At 45.0% G+C, this 25,821-nt stretch overlaps 1 protein-coding gene across 2 annotated transcripts in view; it reads right to left on the bottom strand.

Annotated features, from left to right (window-relative positions):
• The window catches only part of CCDC171 (coiled-coil domain containing 171), a 172,668-nt gene extending 148,080 nt beyond the window's left edge, over window positions 1-24,588 (bottom strand). For both annotated transcript variants that reach the window (XM_084304666.1, XM_084304667.1), the window contains exons 1-5: window positions 24,489-24,588; window positions 22,379-22,460; window positions 19,088-19,226; window positions 16,804-16,978; window positions 5,318-5,499 (exon numbers count right to left, since the gene is read on the bottom strand). In XM_084304666.1, the coding sequence (XP_084160792.1) occupies window positions 5,318-5,499; window positions 16,804-16,978; window positions 19,088-19,226; window positions 22,379-22,434 (552 nt within the window). In that variant the 5' untranslated portion in view covers window positions 22,435-22,460; window positions 24,489-24,588. The remainder of the gene's footprint in view (window positions 1-5,317; window positions 5,500-16,803; window positions 16,979-19,087; window positions 19,227-22,378; window positions 22,461-24,488) is intronic.
• Between the last annotated feature and the right edge of the window lie 1,233 nt (window positions 24,589-25,821).

Raw genomic sequence — 25,821 nt, 5'->3', positions numbered from 1 at the left:
GTCACCATACTTCTCTGCAGTGACAAGGGTTCTACCAAGAATGTCTTCGTTCAGACCACACGCTCAGACAAGGTGGTGTATTGGGTTTATGTGGGAAGGTTTTATAGCAGGAGAGCCACAGGAGTGGCCTCTGTGAGCAGAGCCCAGCAGCTGCCCCGTATCAGACCAGAGCCAGTTTCAAACAGCTCCAAAAAGGACCTGCTGTTGGACAGAGCTGAGTCAGTGAGCAACGCTGGTGGAGCCTCTTGGAGAGCAGATTGAAGAAAGGGAGAAAGAAACCTGCTGCACAACAGCAGCTGGGAGAGAGGAATAGGAAGCAGCCCTGCAGACCCCAGGGTCAGTGCAGCAGGAGGGCAGGAGGTGCTCCAGGCACGCAGCAGCAGTTCCCCTGTGGGCTGTGGAGAGGCCCCTGGTGGAGCAGGCTGTCCCCCTGAAGCCCATGGGTCCCACATGGAGCAGATCTCCACACTGCAGCCTGTGCAGGAGCCCCCAGTGGAGCTTTTAGGACAGTCTATGGGTTACTCCCATGGACTAATACTCTTTGGTTTTGCTAACCTTAGAAAGACTCCCTTTTGTTTAGAAACTGAATTATGTTAAACAGTTATGTATAAGAACTACTAAGTAGTTCTTAATAGTAAAAAATAATCAAGCTATTCCCAACTTTGATTTCTGAATTCAGAAGTTGAGATAAGCGACAGGCTAGGATAATTACTAGAGCTACTGGACTCAGTAGCTCTGTGGAGTCACAGCTGCAAAATCCACATTCATACCACACCTGGCTGGGAGGAAAGTAGCCAAATAATGAACCCCCAGTAGTCTAGCATATACTTAAGCTGGAGATCCCAGAAGTCTCAGAAAGAATAGCTTTGGTCTAGTGGACAGGAATAAGCTTTCCCATAACTGGGATCAGGAACAAGCCATAAATCCAGCGATTTAGTTGGAGAGCCTTTGGAGACCCAATTTGTTAAAATGGCTTCCTGTGAAAAATGCAGAAAGATCACAGTAAGTCTTCCTGCTCATTTAATCCTATTCAATATCATGGCAAGAGACATTTTGTAAAAATAAACCAAAGCTATTCAGCTGGTCTGCAAATTCTGCTATTACGCTTACATCACATATTCTTGTTCCTAGAAATTACTAATCATAAGGCATCTCCCAAGCAGGGAGGAAAAGGAGGAGGAAATGAATTATTCATATAAAATGATTCTTTGGAAGACTGAAGTCTGACAGAACCATGTTTATACATGAAGATCAAAGAAATGCAAGTCCCTTCCTAAGTCTGGAAAGGGATTTTATGCGTTCCTCTGGTTTGAAGGCAGAGAGTTTTGACCACTCAAACATGACAGTAAGGGAATCATGACTACTCTAAGATGCGAAGTATTACCAATTGCTAACTGAAAATGTAACCTTATTTTCCTCTCTTCTTTCATGTTGCTATAATTGAAGATACAACTCAATCTGAATTTAGTAATATTTATAAAAGGCAAGTAGCAGCACTGGGTGCACAGGGAGTCTACACTCTACCAACACGCACACATAAACATCGAACTTTCTGGTTGTGGCCCCACACGGCTCTTTAAGGCCTCAGAGACTGCTCGCCAGGTGCCGAGCAATCCCACTGCAGCCTTGTCATTTTTAGTAGCAGAGTCCCACACCTTGGCCTCAATTTGGTCCCATATTTCAGGATCATAAAGTGTCTGATTGTTAATAAAGGGAATAAGCTGTAAAGTTACCAGGACAGTCTTTGTTCCTAAGGACACATGATTCCCCATAATGCGCAGCTGCTTACCAGTGAGGGGCAGTTGTGTGTGCGGCTCCGCTTCTCTCAGCCTGAGCTTCTTCCCAGCTCTGGTGTGCAATTTCCAGCAACTTCCAGAAGCTCAGTACGAGCTTCTCTGAGCAGTTTGCTGAGTTTGGCCAAACCTATCTTCATGAGGCGATCAATGTGCCTGTTCCTGTCCTGGTCCCTGTTCTGCTAGCCTGTCCCTATTCGTTCCTTTTTCCTACTTCTTTATTGATGACATAACTTCATTACATCTTGTTGCCTTTTTTATCTTGAGGACAGGCTCCCCTCTCATACCCTTCTCCCCACAGCAGTCCTTTTCAAACAACTTTTCATTGGTCAAGCAACTTTGCCCAACAACCAGCAAACACCCAGCAACTTCCATACCTTAATGACTGGAGAACAAGCAACCCCAGACTGCATGGTGTCTCCTGAATCACCCTTCCTTGTGCCCTCTAAACTCTTTTACATTCCTGATGGCCTCATTGTTCAGACTCTGATGGTATCACCAACCATGGGGCTTGTTGACCCCCACGGCCACACTCCCACATCTCCCCTTTCTTTATTAATATCAACCATCTTCTTGACACAAATTATTAATCCATGTATCACAATGTGCAGGCACTATGGTATGATTTTTTTCATCTGAAAAATTAACAAGGACCATGTGAATTTAGAATGGGAACCTAAAGCAAACCACAATATTGTAAAAACAATACACACAGAAACAAACTATATTTAAACTAATCCCCTAACGTCTCCTGTTGTATCAATGCAATACATGGGTTTCCTCCAATGACATATACAAAAATTATAATAATGTAATACATAGCTATTCACACTCTCCCCACACTTAAAAAAATAGAGATATTTATCTCTTCAGGTACATCTTCCAGAACTTAAAAAAATAAACTGGGAAAAGCATGTGCAAGGAAAATAATGACTAGTTTGTTGGAAAACAGTACATCAAAACTTAAAATCATTTTATACTGGAAAGTAGTTAACATCAGTCAGACTCTAATTGACTAGAATACATCGAGCCAGTTACGCATGTCAAAATCAGTTGTAGGATTTCAGAATCTTAGAGAAGTCTCGGAGCTTTTCCAACTCCTATGCATATGAAACTTCGCCAGAGTAACACCTTAGTCACCTGCACTTAAAAGGTACAAAGACAAACATATTTCACTATGTTTCTATATTTCACTATATATACATCTATGTGTGCATATATGCACACTTACTACATATATATGCCTATAAAAACATTGCTGATGCAAAATAGTTTATTAATTTTATATATATAAATGTGTGTATAAACAATATAATTGCACAAGTAGTTTAAGAAAAAACTCTGGAGTGCTTCTGGGAAGGAATATTATCTTCTGGCTAACCACAGGGTGATGCTATTGCACTTACTGTTGAACTCCAAAGCTTTCTTCTATTATGGAACAGATGGCATACAAAGCACACCCTATAAAGCACACTACAGAACCTGTTAGAAATAAGAGGGATTACTTTCCCTCCAGTTCATGTAAACTTTTTGGATTTCAGCATAGCTTTCAATACTGTATCTCAAAGTATCCTTCTGGGCAAAATGTCCAGCCAGCATACAGCTAGACAAACACATAATATGATGGGTGAACAACTGGTTGATGGGTCAGGCTCAAAGGGTTTATTTAGTAAATGGGGTGAGGTCAGACTGGTGGCCAGTCACTGGTGGGGTTTTGCAAGGCTCCATTTTAGCCTCTTCTCTTTAATGTTTTCATAAATGACGTGGTACCAGGACTTAAAGGTCTGCTAATTAAGTCTGATGACAACACTAAATTGGGAGGAGTTGTTGACTCCCTTGAGGGTAGAGAGGCTTTGCAGAGAGATGTTGTTGACAAACGAGAGGGCTGGGCAATCACCAACTGCATGAAATTCAACAAGAGCAAATGCCAGATTCTGCACCTGACACGTGGCAGCCCTGGCTGTATGCACAGTCTGGGGGGACCAGAGGTTGGGGAACAGCCCCACAGGAAGGGATCTGGGAGTTCTCGTCAGTGTCAAGTTGAACATGAGCCAGCAGCGTGCCCTGGCAGCCAGGAGGGCCACTGTGCCCTGGGGTGCATCAGGCACAGCATCGCTAGCTGGTCGAGGGAAGGGATTGTCCTGCTGTGCTCTGTGCTGGTGCAGCCTCACGTTGAGTAAGTGCAATTTAGGCAACACAGTGTAAGAAGTAAATCAAAATATTAGAAAGCATCTAAAGATGGTGAAGGGCCTAGAGGGCAAGACGTATGAGGCACAGCTGAGGTCCCTTGGTTTGCTCAGCCCTGAGCAGGCTGAGGGGAGGCCTCATGGCAGCCTACAGCTCCCTCAGGAGGGGAGCGGAGGGGCAGGCGCTGAGCTCTGCTCTCTGGGGACAGTGACAGGACCCGAGGGAACGGCATGGAGCTGGGACAGGGGAGGGTCAGGCTGGGGGTTAGGGAAAGGGTCTGCACCCAGAGGGTGCTTGGGCACTGGGCCAGGCTCCCCAGGGCAGCAGTCAAGGCACTGAGCCTGCTGGAGTTCAAGAACTGTTTGGACAACGCTCTCAAGACACATGGCCTGATTTTTGGGTGGTCCTGTGTGGACTCTAGTACTGTAGTCAATGATCCTTGTGGGTCCCTTCCAACTCAGGATATTATTTGAATCTATGGTGACATATCTGAGAGACATATTTCAATAGGTTAACCTGACTTCATTTCCATGCTTACCTTAGGATGTTCATAGCCAAGTTCACAGTTACAGCTCTTGAAATGCAGCTTTTCCAAATGGGATTCGTGCACCTATTCAGAATCTCACTTCTTTGTATGTACTACAACCAATATTAAACTTCATCTAGTTTTCATTTCATAGCTTGGGATATCTTGGAAATATCTTTAAAACTTAAAACAGTTTACCTTTGGAGTGAACAATTTTCTAGCTTTACTACATTTACAAACCAAATACCTGCCTCTGCAGATCACCTTTACTTCTGCATACGCGTCCCCTGACACAGAATACAATGTCCCAAGCAATCCATATCCTCTTTCAACCCTGGGCCAAACATCACTTAAGAATCCTGTCATCACAGTGGGTTCCATAACACTGTTTTGTCTCCTTACTATACAAGTGATATTCATGTTTAGAGGCTACTGTGCGTCAGGCTAGGGAAGTCAAAAGGGAAATGAAGTCATGGACTGGGTCTTGGGCTTCCCTGATTCTGCTACCTCAGCTCTGAACCACAGTACAAGTGGGCCTCAACACCATAGTACACTGGTAGCTTGGTTTAGTTTCTAACATTAAGCCAGCTATAACACGTTCCATCAAAACAAGGAAGACTGCAAAACAGTAAGCATAACTTTGTACAGCTTTATATATTCTTCAGAAACATGCTGCAATATTTATCTATTTGTGAGACTTGTTTTTTCTCTACCAGGAGAAAACCCAACACACCACATAGACTTGTTCACCAAAAAAAGTTCCAAGCATCATCTAATGCAATTCATCTTTCCAACTATTAATACACCATACCTGCAAAACACTTTCCAGTTTGGTTCTCTCCTTAAGAAGCAATTCATATTCATCCTTGCATTTTCTGAGAATATCATCCTTTTCATTTGCAAGTCTTTGCTGTTGTTCTTTCCACTTTTGTTGAGCAATATGAAATGCTTTCTCAGTCTCTACCACTTTCTGCTGAAGTTTTTCATTCGATGCTATTGTTTTCAGAAAAATAGAAAGACAAATGTTACTGCTAAGCATGTTCAGAATAAAAAAGTATAACATATGCTGGTTTATCTGTGTATTGTGATATTCTGTGAAACATGAGAACATTAACATTTTGAGCACTGGAGAACACCACTTCCTCAATAAAGAAACAATAAAATTTTGAGTTTCTGTAGTACCTTTCACACAAGGACATAAGGATGCTTCAGAGGTTTTTATAAACTGAAACCCTTCTCCTCTCGTAAAAGACTAAAAACCTGAGATAACTCAAGTGAGGTCTTTATAACACGGAGGACAATTTCAGATTTCTACAGTACTTGGCTGGCTAATTTCCATATTTCTATCTGATAGATGCTGGTCTCTAGCATTTAACTTTGAGCTCAGTTAAAGACAATTAAAGACTTTAAAGGCATGCATCTGCCTAATAAAAGGAACTATAAGAAAACCATGCTGAGTGATGCTGTTGAGATGCTGGAAGAAAAAGATGACATTCAGAAGAACACAGATGGCCTTGGGTGCTGGGCCTATATGAGCCTTTTGAAGTTCAACAAGGCCAAGTGCAATGTCCTGCACCTGAGTCAGGGCAATCCTAGGCATGAATACAGGCTGGGTGATGAGTAGGTAGACAGCAGCCACGCAGAGAAGGACTTGGGGCAGTGGTGGATAAAAAACTGAACACAAACCGGCAAACCATATGCTGGGCTGCATCAACAGAAGCTTGGCAAGCAGGCTGAAGGAAGCGATTCTCCCCCTCTGCTCTGCTCTTATGAGACCCCACCTGGAGCATTGCATTCAGCTCTGGGGCCCCCAACATAAGAAGGACATGGACCTATTAAAAGAGGTCCAGAGGAGGGCCACAGAGATGACCGAAGGGCTGGAGCACCTCTCCTGTGAAGACGTGTTGAGTTGGGATTGTTTAGTGGGGAGAAGAGAAGGCTACAGAGAGATCTCATTGCAGCTTCCAGTATTTAAAGGGGGCCTACAGGAAAGCTGGGGAGGGACTCTTTGTCAGAGAGTGTTGTAATAGGATGAGGGGTAATGGCTTTAAACTAGAAGAGGGGAGATTTAAAACTAAAAGTGGGGAGATTTAGATCAGACAGTAGGAAGAAATCCTTCACTCAGAGGGTGGCGAGGCACTGGAACAGGTTGCCCAGAAGCTGTGAATGCTCCATCCCTGGAGGTATTCAAGACCAAGTTCAATGGGGTTTTGAGAAACCTGGTCTAGAGGGTGGTGTCCCTGCCATATGGGCAGGGATGGATCCAGATGGTGTTTAAACTCCATTCCAGCCCAAGCCATTCAATGATTCTACAACCCAAAGCAGGTTAGGCTAGTGAAAAAAGGCTTGGCTTTTCCAAGGAAACTTCATGCTGCCCCAAAGATTTAAACCTTCAGCCCTGCAAATGTCCTGAGATAGGGGAATATTGTATATGCTCTTCTGCAAAACCTTAAATGCTGTGGAAACCTTCATTACCTATCCTTATTAATAGTTTGACTAGGAACATTGTTGTATTTCACAAGCTGGCTTTTGGATGGAAGTATTTTCTATCAGGTTCTCACTTCTATGAACACAACTAAATGCACTGGCATTTCAGTGATCACCACTCTCTAACAGGTTTTTATTTCACATTCATATGAGTTTTCTGAAAATTCTTCCCACCTGAAGAAGAGCAAAAAAAACAAAAGAGGCACATTAAGACAAGACAGGGAATCAGTGGACAAAACAATGAGAAAGGACTGCAAGATGGCAGAAAATCAAGACTCACTGAGAACAGCAGAAAAACAATTTGGAGGAAATACTGAGGAGGGCTACAGGCCACAAACAAGCCCTTCTGTCCATGCCGCTAAATCACAGAACCACAGAAGTGTAGGGGTTGAAAGGGACCTCGAAAGATCATTGGGTCCAACCCCCCTGCCAAAGCAGGTTCCTCAGAGCAGGCTGCCCAGATAGGCATCCAGATGGGCCTTGAATATCTCCAGGGAAGGAGACTCCACAACCTCCCTGGACAGCCTGTTCCAGTGCTCCGTCACCCTCACCATCAAGAAGTTCTTTCGCGTGTTGGTGCGGAACTTCCTGTGCTCTAACTTGTGGCCATTGCCCGTTGTCCTTTCCCCACAAACCACTGAGAAGAGGTCGGCTACATTCTTCTGTCCCCCACCCTTCAGATATTTATATACACTGAGGAGATCCCCTCTCAGTCTTCTTTTCTCCAGGCTGAACAGACCCAGGTCTCTCAGCCTTTCCTCATAAGGAAGATGCTCCAGGCCCTGTGTCATCTTTGTGGCCCTCCGCTGGACTCTTTCCAGGAGATCCCTGTCTTTCCTGTACCAGGGAGCCCAGAACTGGACACAGTACTCCAGGTGAGGCCTGACCAGGGCAGAGTAGAGGGGGAGGATCACCTCCCTTGACCTGCTGGCCAAGCTCCTTTTAATGCATGCCAGGATCCCATTAACCCTCTTGGCCACCAGGGCACAGTGCTGGCTCATGGTCAACCTGTCGTCCACCAGGACCCTCAGGTCCTTCTCCTCAGAACTCCTCTCCAGCAGGTCATTCCCCAGCCTATACTGACACATTGGGTTGTTCCTTCCCAGGTGCAGGACTCTACACTGACTCTTATTAAATCTCACTCGGTTTCTTCCTGCCCATCTCTCCATCCAGTCCAGGTCTCGCTGAATGGCAGCACAGCCTTCTGGCGTGTCAGCCACTCCTCCCAGCTTTGTGTCATCGGCGTACCTGCTGAGGGCACACTATTCCCTCATCAAGGTCGTCGATGAAGATGTTGAACAAGACCGGACCCAGCACCGACCCCTTCTTGAAGACTGGAGTGACACCGGCTATCCTCCAGTCTTCAGGCACCTCACCCGTTCTCCAGGACCTTTCAAAGATGATAGAGAGTGGTTTGGCAATCACCTCTGCCAACTCCCTTAGCACATGTGGATGCATCCCATCGGGGCCAATGAATTTGTGTGCATTGATCCCACTCAGACACTCCCAGACCACTCCCTTGTCAACAAGGGGGGAGCTCTCCATTTCCGAGACTCTTTCTCCTCCCTCCCAGTGTACAGAAGTCCTGGGGGGAATCCTTGAAGCAAAGACTGAAGCAAAGAAAGCATTCAGTATCTCTGCCTTCTCAGTGTCTCCCATTACCAGGACACCCCCCTCGTTCAGCAAGGGACCCACATTATCCCTAGTCTTCCTTTTACTGTTTACATATTAAATATATATATATATATATATATATTATCCTTTATCTCTTTTGCAAGCCTCATCTCTAGCAGGCTTTAGCCTTCCTTGTCATGTCCCTGCAGGCCCTGACAACACATCTATACTCCTTCCAAGAAGACAGGCCCTTTTTCCGCATTTCATAAACCTTCCTCTTCCTTTTGATCTTGCCGATGAGATCCTTGCTCATCCACATAGGTTTCCTGCCCCCCTTCCCTGATTTTCCTACTCTTAGCTTGCAAGAAATGCTGTTTAAATGTAGCCCAGCTCTCACATGCACCCTTGCCTTCTAGCAGCCTATCCCATGAGATACTCCCAAGCAGGTCCCGGAAGAGGTCGAGGTTGGCTCTCCAAAAGTCCAGGGTAGCAATCCTGCTTTTCGCGTTACTTCTTCCACCAAGTTCTATCTTGAACTCCACCATCTCATGGTCGCTGCATCCCAAGCTGCCCCTAACCTTCACATCCCTAACAAGCCCATCCCTGTTGGTAAGGACAAGGTCCAGAACTACCCCCTGCCTCGTTGGCTCCTCCACCACCTGCGTCAGAAAATTATCTTCAACACATCGTAGGAACCATTCGGACTGTGCATGCCTGGCTGAGTTGCTTACCCAAGAGATGTTTGGATAATTTAAGTCCCCCACGAGAACCAGTGCCTGGGACTGTGAGGCTACATCCAGCTGCTTGTAGAAGGCCTCATTGACCTCCTCCTCCTGATCTGGTGACCTGTAGTACAGCCCCACAGCATTGTCCCCCATACCAGCCCACCCCTTAATTCTTACCCACAAGCTCTCCACTTGTCCTTCACCCTCCCCCAGCTGGAGCTGGGTACAGTCTAATTGCTCCATCACATAAAGGGCAACCCCCTCACCTCCCCAGCCTGTCTTCCCTATAAAGGACATAGCCCTCCATGACTGAGTTCCAGTCGTGCGAGCTGTCCCACCACGTCTCAGTGATCGCAATGCGATCGTGGCCCTGCAACCGAACACAGATCTCGAGCTCATCCTGTTTATTTCCCATGCTTTGCACATTGGTATACAGAATGCCAGGTGGGGTCACATCACAGCACCAAATAACTGAATAAAGCTCCAAGTGACCAAGGAAAACGAGCAGTAAACCACAAACAGCAAAAGAGCTGTGAAGCAACTTCATAATTATTTGACTTCTTCAGTGGCTGTTGCAAAGGAAAAAAAACAGTTTGGGGAATTTCAACCAATTTAATTCATTGCCAATTAACAGACAACTAAACACTGTTTCTTCCAACACGAGAAACAAACTAATATACTGACACACACGGAAAACACCCCTCATTTCTGCAAAATCTCTCTGATCTCCTTTTTGCTCTCCAATCCTCTCACTGCATATTGCAATCAGTCCATTTGCTGAGGTGATGGGCAGTGCAAGAGATCAGGGGCAGTGCACTGTGGTTCCTCCACCAATGGTAGTGCCTTTTGAGTCCTACCTCTGTCTCTGCTTGGGCCATCACTGCTTTGGCCCCAGCCCTACTCTGTTCCTGCCTCTCCTTTCTTCTTCTCTAGCCACCTCTCCCTCCTGCTGCTCTGGTGATGTTTCTTTTTTCTTCTTTTTGCTTCATCTCAGCATTTACCACCATTTCTGGGCTACTTTTCTACAGAAGTACCACGCGCTTACTGGTGGGCACACTTTCATGCTTGCTGGGTTCATCAGCTGTGAAGCTGACTACAACATACCTCCTCCTGAAGAGGTAACCAACAGCCCCATGCCCACCCTAGCAGCCAACAAATACAGCTTTTTCTAAATCATGAAGTATATAACAACATGAGATTTTAACTGTTTTAAAATGCACATGCATACTGATCACTTCTAAAGCAGAACAAAAACTGTCATGCAAATTAGCAATAATATGAACATGTAAAGAAAGATAGCCTTCCTTTATGTAAGAAACTAACACTTGCAGTAGCAAGGGAATCCTTCAAAAAAAGTATTTAAAAAGCCTTCTTCCATTTTGCAATCCCCAAAAAACAATGTTTTACTTTCCCTTTTATTCTCCAAAGCAGTGGAAAAAAGGGAGTAAAAACTTCAGCTTTCTAATTGTCTTAGAAATACCTGGTACAATATGTATTTCCAAGTTTCCAAGTCTCCTTCACACCTTGGAAGAAGATCTACACTAGCAGCACTCTGAACTCTTCACTGAAAATAAAAGATTCAGCAAACTCACAATTGTATCACAGAATCGTCTAGGTTGGAAGACACCTCCAAGATCATCGAGTCCAACCTCTGACCTAACACTAACAAGTCCTCCACTAAACCATATTGCTAAGCTCAACGTCTAAACATCTTCTGAAGACCTCCAGGGATGGTGACTCCACCACTTCCCTGGGCGGCCCATTCCAATGCCTAACAACTCTCTCAGTAAAGAAATTCTTCCTAATATCCAACTTAAACCTCCCCTAGCACAATTTGAGCCCGTTCCCCCTCATCCTGTCACCAGGCATGTGGGAGAACAGACCAACCCCCACCTCGCTACAGCCTCCTTTAAGGTACCTGTAAAGAGCAATAAGGTTGCCCCTGAGCCTCCTCTTCTCCAGGCTGAACAAGCCCAGCTCCCTCAGCCGCTCCTCGTAGGACTTGTTCTCCAGGCCCCTCACCAGCTTCGTCGCCCTTCTCTGGACTCGCTCGAGCACCTCCATGTCCTTCTTGTAGCGAGGGGCCCAAAACTGAACACAGTACTCGAGGTGCGGCCTCACCAGAGCTGAGTACAGGGGGACGATCACCTCCCTAGCCCTGCTGGTCACAGTGTTCCTGATACAAGCCAGGATGCTGTTGGCCGTCTTGGCCACCTGAGCACACTGCTGGCTCATATTCAGCCGACTATCCACCATCACTCCCAGGTCCTTCTCTGCCTGGCAGCTCTCCAACCACTCATCTCCCAGCCTGTAGCTCTGCTTGCGGTTATTGCGCCCCAGGTGCAGGACCCGGCACTTGGCCTTGTTGAACTTCATACAGTTGGCCTCAGCCCATCAGTGCAGCCTATCCAGATCCTCCTGCAGAGCCTTCCTACCCTCGAGCAGATCGACACACGCACCTAACTTGGTGTCATCTGTGAACTAACTGAGGGTGCACTCGATCCCCTCATCCAAATCATCGATAAAGATATTAAAGAGGACTGGCCCCAGCACTGAGTCCTGAGGGATGCCACTAGTGATTGGCCTCCATCTGGATTTGACTCCATTCACCACAACTCTTTGGGCCCATCTATCCAGCCAGTTTTTAACCCAACGAAGTGTACGCCAGCCCAAGCCATGAGCAGCCAGTTTCTTGAGGAGAATGCTGTGGGAAACGGTGTCAAAAGCCTTGCTGAAGTCAAGGTAGACCACATCCACAGCCTTTCCCTCGTCCACCCAGTGTGTCACTTTGTCATAGAAGGAGATCAGGTTCGTCAAGCAGGATCTGCCTTTCATAAACCCATGCTGACTGGGCCAGATCACCTGGTTGCCCTGCAAGTGCTGCGTGATGACTCTCAGGAGGATCTGCTCCATGAGCTTCCCTGGCACTCAGGTCAAACTGACAGGCCTATAGTTCCCCAGGTCTGCCCTCCAGCCTTTCTTGTACATGGGCGTCACGTTTGCTAGCCGCCAGTCTATTTCGACCTCCCCCGATAGCCAGGAGTGCTGATAAATGACGGAAAGAGGCTTGGCCAGCTCCTCCACCAGTTCTCTCAGTACCCTCGGGTGGATCCCATCTGGCCCCATTGACTTGTGCACATCCAAGTGCTGTAGCAGGTCGCCAACCATTTCCTCGTGGATTATGAGGGCCACACCCTGCTCCCCATCCCCTTCCACCAGCTCAGGGTACTGAGTATCCAGAGAACAACTGGTTTTGCTGCTAAAAACTGAGGCAAAGAAGGCATTAAGCACCTCAGCCTTTTCCTCATTTCTTATAACTAACTTTCCCCACACATCCAGTGAAGGATGGAGATTCTCCTTAGTCTTCCTTTTTGTGTTGATGTATTTATAAAAACATTTTTTGTTGTCTTTAATGGCAGTAGCCAGATTGAGCTGCAGATGAGCTTTGGCCTTTCTAATTTTTTCTAATTTTTTCCAGCATCGAGCCTACTTCAGGCTAATCGGGCTAATTTTTCCGGCATCAAGCCTACTTGAGGGAGCTGCCAGGACCCAGCAGCCCTTGTGAGAGAGGCTGACGAGGAGTAGGCAGAGCCAGCAGCGCCAGCGGCAGGCTATTTAAATTGGGCGCCACCGCCATTTCACTGCCACTTGCCGAGGCGATCGACTCCGGGGCAGATGCGTTCTGCAGCAGAGTGGGGGATCGGGCCAGGCAGGGCCCACCCTCTTTTCCAAAGATTGTAAACCCTCTTTTTTCTCCTAAGCTCTAGCCACAACTCTCTGTTCAGCCAGGTCGGTCTTCTTCTGCACCAGCTCGTCTTTGGGCACATGGGGACAGACCACTCCTGTGCCATTAAGATTTCCTTCTTGAAGAGCGCCCAGCCTTCCTGGACCCCTCTGCCCTTCAGAACCGCCTCCCAAGGGACTCTGCCAACCAGTGTCCTGAACAGTTCAAAGTCAGCCCTACAGAAGTCCAAGACTGCAGTTTTACTGATCCCCCTCCTGACTTTGCCAAAAATAGAGAATTCTACCATTTTGCAGTCATTCTGCCCAAGACAGCTCCCGACAATCACATCCTCCACCAGTCCTTCTCTGTTTGTGAAGAGAAGGTCTAGCGGGGCACCACCCCTGGTAGGCTCACTAACCAGCTGCGTCAGGAAGCTCTCTTCCACGCTCTCCAGAAACCTCCTAGACTGCTTTCTCAGGGCTGTGTTGTGCTTCCAGGATATGTCAGGGAAGTCGAAGTCCCCCATGAGTACAAGAGCTGATGATTTTGCAACTTCTGTCAGCTGCCTGTAGAGTTCCTCATCCGTCTCCTCATCCTGGTTCGGCGGTCTATAGCAGACCCCGACCAGGACACTAGCCTTGTTGTCCCTGCCGATCCTAACCCAAAGGGACTCGACCTTGTCATTCCCAGCCTCGAGTTCTACAACCTCGAAAGACTCTCTAATATAGAGAGCCACACCACCACCCCTTCTGTGCTGCCTGTCCCTTCTAAAGAGCTTATAGCCAGGCATTGCAGTACTCCAGTCATGAGACTGGTCCCACCACGTCTCCGTGATGGCGACCAAGTCGTAGCCTGCCTGCTGCACAATGGCTTCCAGCTCCTCCTGTTTGTTACCCATGCTGCGCGCATTGGTGTAGATGCACTTCAGTTGGGCCATTGCCTTCTACCCCAGCCTTGTCATTGTGCCCGCTGGCACACTTCCAACAAGCCTTGTTTCAGCCCCGTCCCCCTTCTTACTTAGTTTAAAGCCCTATCAATGAGCCCTGCCAGCTCCTGGCCTAGGATCAGTTTTTCCCTTAAAGATAGGGACCTGTCTGCAGCCATCAGGCCGGGTGCCGAGTAAAGCAGCCCATTGTCAAAAAAAAAAAAAAAAAAAAATCTGTGTTGGCACCAGCCTCTGAGCCCACGTGTTTATCAGGTGGGCTTTCCATGTCCTCTCTGTACCCCTCCCTGCCACTGTAGGGATGGACGAAAACACCACCTGCACTCCCGCTCCATCCACTAACCGTCCCAGTCCCCTAAAGTCCCGTTTGATGGCCTTCAGGCTTTTTTCTTTAATATTGTCACTGCCAGCCTGGACTATCAAAAGAGGATAGTAATCAGAGGGGCAAACCAGGTTGAGAAGCTTTCTGGCAACATCCCTGACCCTGGCCCCAGGGAAGCAGCAGACTTCCCTATGGGTAGGGTCAGGCTGACAAATAGGGCCCTCTGTTCCCCTGAGAAGGGAGTCGCCTACAACAATCACCCTTCTTTCTGTCTTGGTGGTGGCAGTCTTGAGGCGTGGAGTCTTGAGGCGTGGACTTCCTCGCCCTAGGCATCCTCCTGGGTAGACTTTCTACCTCTTCCTCACCCACCAGTCTCTCAAGCTCCAGGGCCTCAAATCTGTTGTCTAAGGGCACCTGGGAAGGTGGGGCTGGTAGGGCCGGTAGGGGGGGCGCTGCTTGCAAGGTCAAGCAGGGACCTGTCTCCATTTCTCCCCAGCTCCTAGGTCCCCTCTCTCTGCCCAGCTGTGACAGGGCAGGGGGTCCACCCCCATTTGGGGTGTCTCACCCCGGTACCCCTCCTTCAGGCCTTGCAGGGAGTTGCTCCACCAGTCTATCTCCTGCTCACACTCCCTGATGGCCCTCAGCCTCTCCACTTCATCCCTGAGCTCTGCCACCAGGCTGACCAGGTCACCCACCTGCTCGCACCTCACACACACGGTGTCTCTGCTGCCCTCAGAGTGCGGCAACGGGCTCAGGCACTCCATGCATCCAGAGCTCGAACTGCTGCATTTTTGAGCGGGCAGTCAGTCTGGGTGGTTACTGACTTTCTATGGAGAGCACTGTGCCTGGTGTAGACCACTGCAGCCTAGCTAGTGGAAGACGGCCGTTAAATGAGTTGTTCTTATGGGTGGGGGGATCGCTCTGCCCTGCCTGAGCGCAAACAGCTGCGCCCCGCCCTGTTTGCCCACCCTGGTCACCACGCTTCTGGCTGCCTGCACTCCCTAGGGGCTGCTTTTGAACGGCTGGGGAGGGGGCACTGCCGGGTCCACCTATGCCTCGTTCACCTCCCTCGCAAGGGCTGCCGGGCCCTGGCGTCTCCCACAGCTGCCTCGAGTGGCCTTGATGCCAGAAAAAAGCCCTGCCTGTCCCAGTTCCCTGCTCCGCTGCAGAACTTGTCTACCCCAGAGCTGATCACCTCAGCAAGTATCTCATGTACTAGGTTAAAAAGGTGTAATAATATATTGCCTCACCTCGAGTACTGTGCGCAGTTCTGGGCACCACAGTACAGAAAGGACGTGAAACTATTGGAGAGTGTCCAGAGAAGAGCTACTGGGATGGCGGAGGGCCTAAAGGGGAAGATATATGAGGAGAGGCTGCAGTCACTGGGCCTGTTCAGCCTGGAAAAGAGGAGGCTGAGGGGAGACCTCATCACAGTGTACAGCTTCCTCACGAGGGGGAGTGGAGGGGAAGGCGCTGATCTATTCTCTTTAGTGACCAACAATAGGACCCAAGGGAACAGTGTTAAGCTGAGGCAGGGGAGGTTTAGGCTGGACATCAGGAAGAGGTTCTTCACCGAGATGGTTGTCGCACACTGGAACAGGCTCCCCAGTGAAGCAGTCACTGCACCAAGCCTGTCTGAATTTAAGAAGCGATTGGACTGTGCACTTAGTCACACAGTCTAAAATTTTGGGTAGACCTGTGTGGAGGCTGGAGTTGGACTCAACGATCCTTATGAGTCCCTTTGAACTCGGGATATTCTATGATTCTAGGATTCTATTCTCACTTAGGTAATTAAAGATGGACCTCACTAACTTGTAAGAATGAGAAATTTCACATAATCTGTTGAGGAGAATCAAGGAAATCTGAATTTCTGAATATAACTCTAGTAGGAAAAAATGTCTAGGTAAAAACCTTCCCCTCCACATACTAATGTCATACCCCTTCTGCAGAATAGAATAACTCCACAACATACATGTTGTATTACCTATAAAAAGAGAAACAAGGAGGATGAGAAGAATAGGAACTAGACATGAATAATTAAATACTTGGAGCCTTTGAAGAGATGAAAGACAGAAGCTGCACGATGAGAAGTGCTGGAAAAAAGTTGTTGGAAATAGTGCAAACAAATGAAATGGAGTGGATTTTTTTTTTCCCAAAATGGGAATTAAGAACTGCTGGACATTGCAACAACCAGGACAGGTTAGTCATGGGTTAACCGTGATTAAAATTCTGTACAAGGACAGCAGCAAAAGAGGGAACGGAAGACAAGGAGAAAAAATAAAAAGGGATGATAGGCTTAGTAGGTTAGTTTTAATTCACACAGGAACCAACAAGCATACCAGCTTACAAAAACAGATAGGTAAGAGAGATTAAAGAAAAACAGCAATAAGTAGAAAATTTAATCAAGTTCCTGCACCTCATCTGTCTGCCCGACCTGGAACGGATTTCACCGCTTAGCAGCATTTGCTCTTCTGAAACTTACCTTGCAGCTCCACAAGCCTGGTTTTTACATCACTTAATTCCTCTTCTGCATCACGCATTCTCAAATGAGCATCTTTTCTGGCAACTGCCAATTCATACTCCAGACTTTGTCGCACTGCCTCTCCTTTCTCAACTTCACACCGTAATTTGACAATCTGGATTTTACAGTTAGACAGCTAGAAAATAAAATTTGTTTCAGAAAACTGGCAACAATGCTCCTTTAAATAAGCAGTATGTTCCAAAAATATGCCTGCAGAGTATTTTCAGAAGATATCTTGAGTTGCATCCTTCTTATTACAGCTACCTTCTTATTACACTTAAAAACTAGTCTTGCAAATGACAAAGTCTGCATAAATATACTGTCATTGTTATATATGCAAATTGGTCATATTCCTAGATCAAGTTCAGGTACTTAAAAGAAACACCTTCATTTTTTCAAAGCTATTCTACCTTAAGAAAATAAGTCATAATAGTGTCATCTTCTTTCACCTCAAAATTCCAAACTGCAGCTACCAAAACATTCTATTCAACAGGGAATTTTCTATTAATTTTCTTCAAATTTAACACTTTGAAGAATAGTCATGTTGAGATGCTAGACTACCAAACCTCTAATAACTGACAAGCATGAGTATGAACATAAAGTTTACATAAAGATACTCAGTACTAAAACAGAGTACAGTTAAATTTAACAAACAACAAATAAAGCACAGAAAACCTTTCAAAAAGTGACCTCATCCGGATTAAGAAACACAGTCCCATCATTGTAAAATACGGATTTCTTCAGAATGTCTACAGAGTAGCCTCTTGACTGGAACGATACTGGCTGTAGGTAACTTGAGCACTCCCATTATATGTAACTATACTGTAAACAGAGACTGTAAAAAAACAGTCTCTCAAGTAGTTCACCTGCTTAAAAAGCAATCTGAGCAGTACAAACAATGGCAACATGGTACAGCACATTAATTTTGCTATGCATACCCAGTTTACAAATTCTCAATTTAAGAGGTTACTCTTCAGATAACTTCTGGTACCCGTTTCTATAGAATAACACCACAGTTGATGGGACAATGGAAGAAGAATGCAGCACAAGAGCAAGTTAACTGTGGGAAAAGCAGAAATCTCTCATCTACGTACACACCCCAATAATAAATGAACATGAAAAAGCAAACTTGGTTTACTGCCTAGATTTAACCCCAACAAAACCATTGAGAAACTGCATCCATCACCCCCAGAAAACTACTAAGAACAGAATTGCCATCCATAGTAGTAATACTTCCACACAAGCACAGTTTAAAGCAGCACATCACTCCTCAGATTGGCATTAGTAAGTGTGCAAAGTATTCCCAGTATCAAAACCACTGCAGTTGATTACAACTACCGCTGCACTCAGTGCTCAACTTATCTTATATATACAAATGCAAAAATTTTCCATCTACTTTAATTTGAGTATCAAATATTTTCTTGCTATTGCCACTTCATTTCAACACTAATCTGCTACAACACCATCGGGAAAAATCTTTGTAATGCTGGTAAAGCAATCTCCCTGTGAATGAAGCTTTCATTAAAAAGTGCCAAGTGCTTGACAAACACGTCCACTGGAAGAGGCTCCCCATGGAATTAAGTGGTCATGGCCCCAGACCTGCCAAGGTTCCAGAAGCATTTGGCCAATGCAGCGGGTCTGATATTTGGGTGGTCTATGCAGACCCAGGAGCAGGACTAGATGATCCTGGTGGGTCTCCTACAACTCAGGACATTTTATGATTATATTCCACAACATTTGCACTTTATACATTTTGCAACAAATTTTGCAAAATAGCAAATTTGTACAACGTAAGACAGTGCAAGACCATCAATGGATACCCTAGCTAGATTTGATGTACACAAAGAAAAACAACCATAAAGCTAGCAAGATGATCTCCACAGAATTAAAATGCTACCCTAATATTCTGAAAAAAAAATAAAAATAGAATAAAGAACATTATTTTTATCAAGCTAGATTCAAGCTGTGGCATCTATCTTTTTGTGCCACTAGGCAATTTTATCTAACAAACTACTGGGTAGGCAGAAATTTTCCTTGCAGAATATTTGCACCAAGGTTGGAATGACTTTATTAACAATGACAGAAGAACCACTAAAACAGGTATGAGAGGTCTGTAGAGTGACACCTTTATTATTAGTTTTCAGCTAATGATTGCACTTTCAACACATCATGCAAGAACGTGACTTTAATGAAACAAGATTATATTTCTTAAAAGAGCAAAATAAAGCAAACAAAAAAAACTTACTTCTTGATGGTGTTTAACAGCTATGTCTAATTTTTCTTTTTCGGCTTCATAGAGTTGCCATGCTAGATCTTCATCAGTGTCCAATTCTGATTCATCGCTATTTTGTAGTAACCGTGACTCATTCTTGGCACTATCTAGGCTGCAAAATATGAATGTTTTCAAGATACATGAATACTCCTTATAAATTTTAGTGGTCCCTTAATTCAATATTAGTTTGTGAGGCAAAAATTCAAAACATTCACAAATTATGCCATGTAGGCGTTATCATACTATTGCTTTTTGAAAAAGGAGTTACATATAATTGCTTGTTATGCAGGATACAGGATGTAGTTGTAGGCACTGAAAACAGATCTGTGTTTTGTGTTTCTTAACATTGATTTTAAAATGTGTTCTCTTATTGTTTCTCATTGTCTTTTTTATTGATTCAATAATCTTTCAGGACACTTTCAGAACATCATTCCATCTCTTGTTTATCTCCTGCAATAGGGTTCTTTTTTTTAAAAAAAAAAAAAAGAAAAAAAAATTAGCTTACGATCTCAAAACCACCCCTATCGTGTAACAAATGCACATATTTGGAATCAAAATAATCTTTACATATTTTTGAAAGATGCATGCATTTGCATTTCACATAAGCAACTGATTACTAACATAATACCTATTAAAGGCCTAGTCCTCTAAAATAGCTAGTATGTTCATTTCAATTAGAATTTAATTTAACAGAAAAACTACTTGACAGTAAGATTGGTCCTTAGGAACCACAAGTAATGTTAAAATAATAGAAACAAGTTTTTATACATAGACTGGAAATTGAGTACAAAAATGAACATTTAATTAAAATATGCTAGTTTAATAATCTTGTGTGCAATTACTGTAACTTCAGGTTGGCCATTTTTAAATTTATTTCAAGAGTTAAAACTCAAGTCTTCACATTTTATATATACATATATAATAAATATGTATAGTAAATATATATATATACACACTATACTATATTTACTATATATATAATAAAAAAGTCTGTCTGGAGTAACTAGCTGCTACATACAAAAGCAAAAGTTTTCAGAATCACTAGGAAACATACCATAAAGAGAAACATAATCAGATTAGCCAAAAAGGTGCTATCATCTCACACTGAATTAAAAATGATAAATCATTATCTTACCTTTGTCTTAAGAGTCATAAATATTAATTGCAAAACAACAGAATCTACTGGGATTTAATTATTTTTTTTCTAAGACCTCTTTACCCTTGGGTTTGTGCAGAGGCACAACTAATATTTGCTATGTCTCAGAACCCTACGTGATGATACACATAACAGAAAAAAAAAGACAAGAACATTGTCAAAAATGAGAACAATAGCATAGATTTTTGACTGTTACCCTCACTGAGACATCGCTAGTAATGAAGGATGAAATTCTAGTTCTTAGAAAAGGTCAAAAAGTATTTTGATGAAATAAATATTAAGTCTATTTTCATTTAAAACAAAGGCAGACTTTACCTATGAGACCAATATAACTGTATGTCATCAGTATTTGTTTCATGGGGTGCTATGTATTTAACGCGTTTTAATGTTTAATAATTGTAGGAGATAAAGATCATTAACACCTGTGCGCACTGAGAGAAAACCATAGGTGCATTACTAATTTTCGGGGTTACTGTGGTAGCCATGCCCAAAGGAATCAACATCACTCAAAGGGCAAAAGATCAACAACAAAGTAAGCAGTATCACGGATCGCTATTTTATATGACTCTTAACTATAGCAGTAAGAAGATGTGGTAAATCAAGCAGGAAACAAGAAGGATCTGAACAGCTGGAGCTTCCAGAAACTGTGTAAAAGCTTGTTTGTGGACATTGTGTAAGTGTCCACAGAGACTTATTTTCCCCTCCCCTCTTCTCCATGGCTGGAGAAAACTGATGAAAGACACACGTTATTATTCAGGGATGATACAAAAAGTATCAATCTCATTTTTAGGCACCTAAAAGAAGGCCAGAGTTAGCAAAGCACAGGTTATCAGAAAATCAGAAATCAGAAAATCAGAAAATCAGAATCCAAATTGCCCCTCTCCTCTCTCTGCAGTCTTCGAGGAAAAATAGGCTATGCAATGATTATGTTACTTTTTGGCTGTGGGGTGGGGTTAGTGTGCATGTGTCATTTTTCTTCTTTAAATATAGTAATTCTCTGCATAATTAGTAATCAGTAATTCAGTGCATGCAGTATTTTCATGCCACCTATTGTAGGAGATTCTTCCTTCCATGTTCATATGTAGAGCAAAAGGGTTAGTGTACAAAGCTCAGTGAAGCTTAAATCAAAGACAAAACCACACAAAATCGCTGGAAACTTTCACATGTGATTTGCAATCTAATAGAAACTCAGAGAAAGCATTGTATTTCCATTTTCATACATTCATAGTTCATCAGTAATAGGTTTTGAACAAAAACATCTATTTTACCAGCTATAGCTTTTATCTAAGGCACTATTTTAGTAACTTTTTCAAATTTCTTCAAGACATAGGCAGGTGAAACAGCTTTTGAGTTCTACACTGCAAAATGCCTTTCTGTAACTCAAAAGCTTTAAATTCCCATTCACTTCCTAAGTCAGCTAGCTACAGTGGACACAAAACATTATAGGAAAAGGTTTTTGCTATCTTTTCCTCCATATCTAGCAGCAAGTGTAAACTTTGCAACAGTGATTATTTTATTATTCTTATCTCTTAATATTCCTTTTAGTATAATCTTGCTAAATTCCTCTACGTCAAGGAGCAGTCTGCAGTCTGACTGACTAACCAAAGTTAGTAATCATGGATTTTCTTATTCCTGCCTACATCATTGCCAGCTCGGTATAATGAGGCTTTAAATAGTGGCAAATAGGTGTTACAGCTAAGATAAACAGAATTAACTAAAGCTTACTTTAATTGTGCTAAGTATCAAACATGCCAGGTTGTAAAAAATACAACCTGCCTGTAAGACTTAAAGCTGACCTCTACCACCTCAGCTAATGCAGAATCTTTCTGTCACTCCAGGTCAGCACTCCTGACTGCAGTCAGGAACTCCTTCTATACCGAAGTCACGTCTTTGGAATTCTCCTATGAGAATTCCAGCACATCAGATGGTCATGACATGTATCTTCAAACAACACTTTTTATATGGTGACTAGATCAGCATGGCACGGCTTTGATGAATCACATCTTGTTCTTCCTCAGTCTGAATTACACAATTTCAGGGACCTTGAAAATTAGCCACAAAGAGATGAACCATAGTCCAGAACTACAAAATATAGAAGCAAAGCTCACCAATTAGCTTCCTGGACTGCAGGAATGACTGTAGAAGACGAACTCCTAATATCCATTATGCAGCTTTTTAAGTCTATGAACTCTGAAAAATCAACATCACCTTTGACTATAAATATTTGTAGTTGAGGAGCTTCAAAGATTACTGTTTTCCATACGATAAAAACATTAAAGCCTGTAACAGAGACATACTTTAGTTTTCTTAGCAACATAATGAAAGAATCATTTGTCAACACTCACAAATAGTTACCAAACAGCGCTACTGTGTCATGTGAACAAGCACCACCAATTGGAGTTTGAAATCAGCCTTACCCAACAAAAAGAACTGTACAGCGAGTCCTCTAAGCTTAAATGTTGTAGACGAAAAAAAAAATATATGCGTTTTGTAGAATATCTGCTGCCAGAATTTTCAGAAAAAACTCCAACACAAAATGTTTTCTGGTCTGTATATGCTGTTCCACTCCTTACAGTCTCAATTCTCTTAAGAGGATAACAACTGGCTGACAGGCAGGGCTCAAAGGATTGTGGTAAATGGCACCACATCATGCTGGCAGATGGTCACTAGTGGGGTCCCTCAAGGCTCCATTTTAGGGCCAGTCCTCCTCAATGTTTTTATAAATGATTTGGATGTAGGACTAGAAGGTGTTCTGAGCAAATTTGCCGACAACACTAAACTTGAAGGAGTTGTGGACTCGGATGAGGTTGGAAAGGCCTTGCAGAGAGATCTGGGCAGATTGGAGAGCTGAGAGATCACCAACCACATGAAGTTTAACAAAAGCAAGTGCCAGATCCTGCACCTGGGATGGGGCAACCCTGGCTATACATACAGGCTGGGCGACGAGATGCTGGAAAGCAGCCCCACAGAGAGGAAACTGAGGGTTTTGGTTGACAGCAAGCTGAATGTGAGCCAGCAGTGTGCCCTGGCAGCCAGGAGGGCCAACCATATCTTGGGGTGCATCAAGCACGGCACTGCTAGTCAGTCAAGGGAGGTGATGGTCTCGCTCTACTCTGTGCTGGTCCGGCCTCACCTCGAGCACTGTGTGCAGTTCTGGGCACCACAGTACAAACAGGATGTGAAATTATCGGAGAGTGTCCAGAGGAAGGCAACAAAGGTGGTGAAGGGCCTAGAGGGGAAGACGTATGAGGAGCAGCTGAGGTCACTGGGCCTGTTCAGCCTGGAGAAGTGGAGGCTGAGGGGAGACCTCATCGCAGTCTACAACTTCCTCGCGAGGGGGAGTGGAGAGGCAGGTGACCTATTCTCTGTAAACACCAGTGATAGGAGCCGCGGGAATGGCGTTAAGCTGAGGCAGGGGAAGTTTAGGCTGGACATCAGGAAGAGGTTCTTCACCAAGAGGGTGGTTGCACACTGGAACAGGCTCCCCAGGGATGTAGTCACGGCACCAAGCCTGTCTGAATTTAAGAAGCGACTGGACTGTGCACTTAGCTGTGCGCATGGTCTAAACTTTTGGGAGACCTGTGTGGAGCCAGGAGTTGGACTTGATGATCCTTATGGGTCCCTTCCAACTCGGGATATTCTGTGATTCTAAGATCCTAGTATTCTAGGAAATTCAATTCATCTCCAAAATACTAAGGGAGATATTTTGTATCTCCCTTAGTACTAGTACTTAGTACTAATAATACTGGAGTATTATTTTATTACTAATACTTAAAACACTGGAGGAGGGTGAGAGGGAGTGTGTGGGGGGGTATCTTTTCCAGTCAGTAGCCAAGTTTAGGTGAACACAGCAACACATCTAGCCTTCCATTCCATGAATCTGCTATTTTGTGCTTAAAAATATCCGTGTTGTATCAGGTACATCAGCAGTATCTGAGGGCAGAAAGGAGGAGCATTAAACTACAGCCGCGACCATCTTCAGAGGAAACTTTTTAATTCGGTGCTCGTGACAGGGGAAAAAAAAATCAGTATAAACAGCATGCCGGTAACACAGATTGCACTAATACGAGCGCATTTACTTCTAGCCAACTGACCCAGGGGTTCTCCCCGTTAATTGCAGCCAGACACCACGGGGCACGCCGCTTCCAGGCTGGGGAAGGAAAAGATAAAATAAAAGGGGGGGGGGGAGGGAAGTCGGTAGCCCGAAGCGCAGCTCACCGAGAGCCCACGGTGCCGGGAAGCTCTGCCTCGACGCTGGGCTATCGCCGGGCGGGCGGCGATACCCTGCGGGGGGGGGGGGTAGCGATGGCGCAGGGCGGCGCGGCGCGGCGCGACTCTCCCGCTCCGGTCCCGCCCCGCCGCACCTCTGAGCTGCCGGCGCTGCCGCTCGGTCGTTAAGGGCCCGGCGAGGAAGACGCGGCCGCGGCGCGTCACAGGGACGCTGCGCATGCGCGGGGCGGGACGGGGGCGCTCGCCGCGGGCTCCCGCCTCGGCCGGGTGTGAAGGGGAACGGAGCCGGGGGGTGGGGGGAGGCCGACAGCCCTCCCAAGGCGTGCACAGAGCAGGCGCCGTCTGCTTCTGGGAAGCGTGGCACGGGCTGAAGAGAGTTAAAACTGCATGAAAGTGTTCCATAAGTGCCGCTAACGTCACACGCAGATGCACAGTGAGGCTGTGGTAGCCAGCAGTCGGAAATGGGTTATTTTCCTATTCCTGTGGCGAACTTCTGCAGGCCCCGAGAAAGCTGGGTCCCCTGCAGGGAGTGTGCCTCAGCAAGGTCACCTCACAGCTGTCACCAGCCCCGCTCGGCAAAACACTGGGCTCCTCACAGAACATCTCTGAACAGGGCGCTCCCCTGCACCTGAAGGAAAAACACATTGTTACGGGTGTATCTATCACCTGTGACTGTGATTACAGGGAGATCTGAGGGGATGCATGATCCACAAGCGGGCAGGTTAACCTCAGCAAATACCCAGCCCAGTGTTATAAATGAAGATACAACTCAATCTGAATTTAGTAATATTTATAAAAGGCAAGTAAACAGCGCTGGGAGTGCGGGGAGTCAACACTACCAATGCGCACACACGAACATCGAAGTTTTTAAATATACAAAATACTGCTTTTACATACTAATCTCAAGTATGCCTATACATATGTATAATCAGAAAAAGTATCAATTGAAACATAAACATGGCAAAGTTTTAAAAGGCAAGTGTTTAACAAAAAATGCTTTAAGCCTATTACTGTTTGGCAAACCACACGTTTCTGACTGTGGCCCCACATGGCTCTTTAAGGCCTCAGAGACTGCTCGCCAGGTGCTGAGCAATCCCACTGCAACCTTGTCATTTTTAGTAGCAGAGTCCCACACCTTGACCTCAATTAGGTCCCATATTTCAGGATCATAAGGTGTCTGATTGTTAATAAAGGGAATAAGCTGTAAAGTTACCAGGACAGTCTTTGTTCCTAAGGACGTATGATTCCCCATAATGCACAGCTGCTTACCAGCGAGGGGCAGTTGTGTGTGCGGCTCCGCTTCTCTCAGCCTGAGCTTCTT

Source organism: Netta rufina (assembly GCF_964035555.1).
Source record: "Netta rufina genome assembly, chromosome: Z".
Taxonomy (NCBI): Eukaryota; Metazoa; Chordata; class Aves; order Anseriformes; family Anatidae; genus Netta; species Netta rufina.
This window is presented reverse-complemented; position numbering and strand designations above follow the sequence as displayed.